The sequence below is a fragment of the Triticum dicoccoides genome, chromosome 5B (genome assembly GCF_002162155.2).
Source record: "Triticum dicoccoides isolate Atlit2015 ecotype Zavitan chromosome 5B, WEW_v2.0, whole genome shotgun sequence".
Lineage (NCBI taxonomy): Eukaryota > Viridiplantae > Streptophyta > Magnoliopsida > Poales > Poaceae > Triticum > Triticum dicoccoides.
Genome location: NC_041389.1, coordinates 402132136 through 402135102, shown reverse-complemented (window position 1 = coordinate 402135102; position 2967 = coordinate 402132136). Strand labels below are relative to the sequence as shown.

Sequence of the window (2967 nt, the reverse complement as noted above, 5' to 3'; positions counted from 1 at the left end):
TACTAGATATATTTATTTAAGGAACAAGTTTAGGACAAGCTTTTTTAATGTGCGGGAGTACCTGCCAATCACCGTAGGGGCATAGTAAACTTTAAGTTTCAGTTGTTAAAACTTATGATATTTCAATTGAAACTTGCAATTCTTGCTCGCTCTTATCAAGTTTCACGGATAAATTTTTAAGATTTTTTTATTAGTCACAGGCATAAAAGTCGTTATTTAACCGGCCGCTCGTACTAAGTTTCAAGAGTTGAAACTTAAAAATGTTTAAAACAGATCTTATTTGAAAGGTCTCATCATTAAAAACACAAATACTCCCTACGTCCGAAAATACTTGTCGCATAAATGGATGAAAATGGATGTATCTAAAATTAAAATACATCTAGATACATTTATTTTAATGACAAGTATTTTCAAACAGAGAAAGTATGAAAAACAAAATTTAATTCAAACTTTTATTCAAAAGATATAAAAGATTGAAAATCAAAAGCGGAAAGAAAAAGCACGTGCGAGGGACTCGGTACCCGCACTTGCGTGCCCCAAATCCGCTGATGCACTTCTACTCACGGACAAGTTCTACAGCCATTTTTGTGGCCTCGTGCAAGTGGGCGGTGACGAGCATATATGGCTTAAATCTAAATGTGACATATACCAGCTCGGCCTACTACCTGACGACCGGCATGTCACGGTCCTTGCAAATTCACAGTCGGGCCTGCGCTGCCGTGCTGCATGCCAACCGGAGAGAAAGAGACGGACGGACGGACAGATACCTCGCACCGTCACATACGGAGCATCACCACTTCCGGACGGGGCGGCGGCCAGTTGCCTCCCCACTGTTCTCCTCTCCTCTCCTGCAGGTTCGGTTTTACCATCAATCACCATGGCCATGCCATGCACCGTCCCCGACACCTTGACCCTCGCCCTCCCACCGGTCTCCATCCCGCCAGTCCACAGCCGGCCTCTCCTCCTCCCCCTATATAACCTCTCGCCACCTCCCCGACCCTGCAAGTTACGCCTCCTCTCTCTTTCCAGCTGAACACCAAGACCATCCATCCTCTGCTTTCAATGGCCAAGGGCGGGCTGAGCAGCAAGCTCAAGTGCATGATCAGGCGGTGGCACTCATCGAGCCGGATCTCGCGCACGCCCTCGGCGGTGTCACACGGCGGCGAGGAGGAGGACCCGTGGGGCCGCGGCGTCGGCGGCGGCGGCGGGGGCGGGGCGGCCTCGTTCCACGGCGCGGACGGCGTGCCCCCGGGCCTCCACCCGGTCTACGTCGGCAAGTCGCGCCGCCGCTACCTCATCGCCGCCGACCTCGTCTGCCACCCGCTGTTCCAGAACCTCGTGGACCGCTCGGGTGGCGGCGTGGGCGGCGACGGCGCCGGCGGCACCATCATCGGCTGCGAGGTGGTGCTGTTCGAGCACCTCCTCTGGATGCTGGAGAACGCGGACCCGCAGCCCGAGTCGCTGGACGAGCTCGTCGAGTACTACGCGTGTTGACCCGACCGGCCGGCCAACCGCCCACATCATCCGCAGCTGGCACCAAGCTCGCCAGAGTTGGTGGCCTGGCTTCCATAGGGGGGCAATTTGGTAATCATTTCTTTCAGCTAGGGGTAGAGTTGTAATATAAAACGCTTATCGAGCGGCGAAGTGAGTAATTAAGCTGTGTGTGTGTGTGGAGATTTATTTAACCTTGAGGCGTTCGTGGTAATTCGGGGAGTAGCTTTGCAATTACCGCGCGCCCAAGAATGATGCTGTTTTGGGGCTATTAACCAATTTCCCTAATGATTGGTGTGGTAGCTTCTTTTATTCTTCTTATTAATCATTTTCCCTTTTCCTCTCTTCTTTCAATAAGATATACTATAAGATGTAGGGATCAATGCATCCACGTACATTTCCATCTGTGTATAAAGTGCATGCAAGCTCATTTCCCTCTGGGATCAATACATTATTTTTAAATTTCTGGTTTGAGTAGTAGATATTATTATTCTTGGCTGGTAGTTGAAGGCATTTTCACCAGCCGACAAAACTGCTACAGATAAGATGTCATTGACAGGAGAAAATCAAGATGCAGTGCTTCATCTTCTTTCACAAAGTACTCCCTCCGTTTCGAATTACTTGTTTTAGATTTGTCTAGATACGGATGTATCTGGCACTAAAATAAGTTTAGATACATATGTATCTAGACAAATCCAAGACAAGTAATTCGGAACGAAGGGAGTAGCTGGTAGTGGAATTTCAAGGCAGACTTGATGTGAGCATAGCTGAATCTCTTCCTGGGCCAAAAGTAACAAAACCCCAATCAAGAAAGCTTAATGCTGGCGTTGGTGGGACAATAATCTCGTGCGGTTTACAAAGTCCCACAAAGACGAGACAGCTATGGGTCGGTCGTTCAAAAACAAGCCAAAAAAGGCAACTTGGATCAAACTTTCTCCAAACTTGGCCATCAATTGGCCATCATGCGCATGCACAAAGCAACACGTACAGCCTAGTCGCCGAAGCCGCACCAAGACTCATCAAAGACTGGTCGCCATGCCATGCATATTCTAATCCAATCACAGGGTTTTAAGTAAGTGCAAGTTTGGTGCACAGTCAGATGATGGGTACGTACGCGCGTCCAATTTCTGGCTGTCATGGTGCTTCTTTTTCTCTTCCTTTTGCATGGTTCGTATTTGCATGCATGCATGCACGCACGCATGCTTACTGGTAACGGGCCTGCGCTTAATCCGGTTGATTAAGAGCATGCTTGATACGTTTTAGTCCCATGACTAAAAGTAGTGGGACTAAAACTTGCTAGTCTCATCCATGCTTGGATCCAAGTACTAAAGAGACTAAAATCTAGTTATTGAGCATTTATTATCCTCCAAACCCTCCAATCCAGAACTAAGGAGAGGAATTAAATGAGGAGAGAGAGAGCTAATACATATTTTAGTAGGTTTCCCATGACTAAAAGATTTTAGCCTCAAGACTAGT

General features: G+C 47.8%; 1 protein-coding gene across 1 annotated transcript; it reads left to right on the top strand.

Annotated features, from left to right (window-relative positions):
- The first annotated feature begins 886 nt into the window (after positions 1 to 886).
- On the top strand, positions 887 to 1835 carry LOC119309499 (auxin-responsive protein SAUR76-like). Its single transcript, XM_037585491.1, has one exon. It carries the CDS (start codon positions 1063 to 1065, stop codon positions 1492 to 1494), a length of 432 nt encoding a protein of 143 aa, XP_037441388.1. The 5' UTR covers positions 887 to 1062; the 3' UTR covers positions 1495 to 1835.
- The last annotated feature ends 1132 nt before the right edge of the window (positions 1836 to 2967 follow it).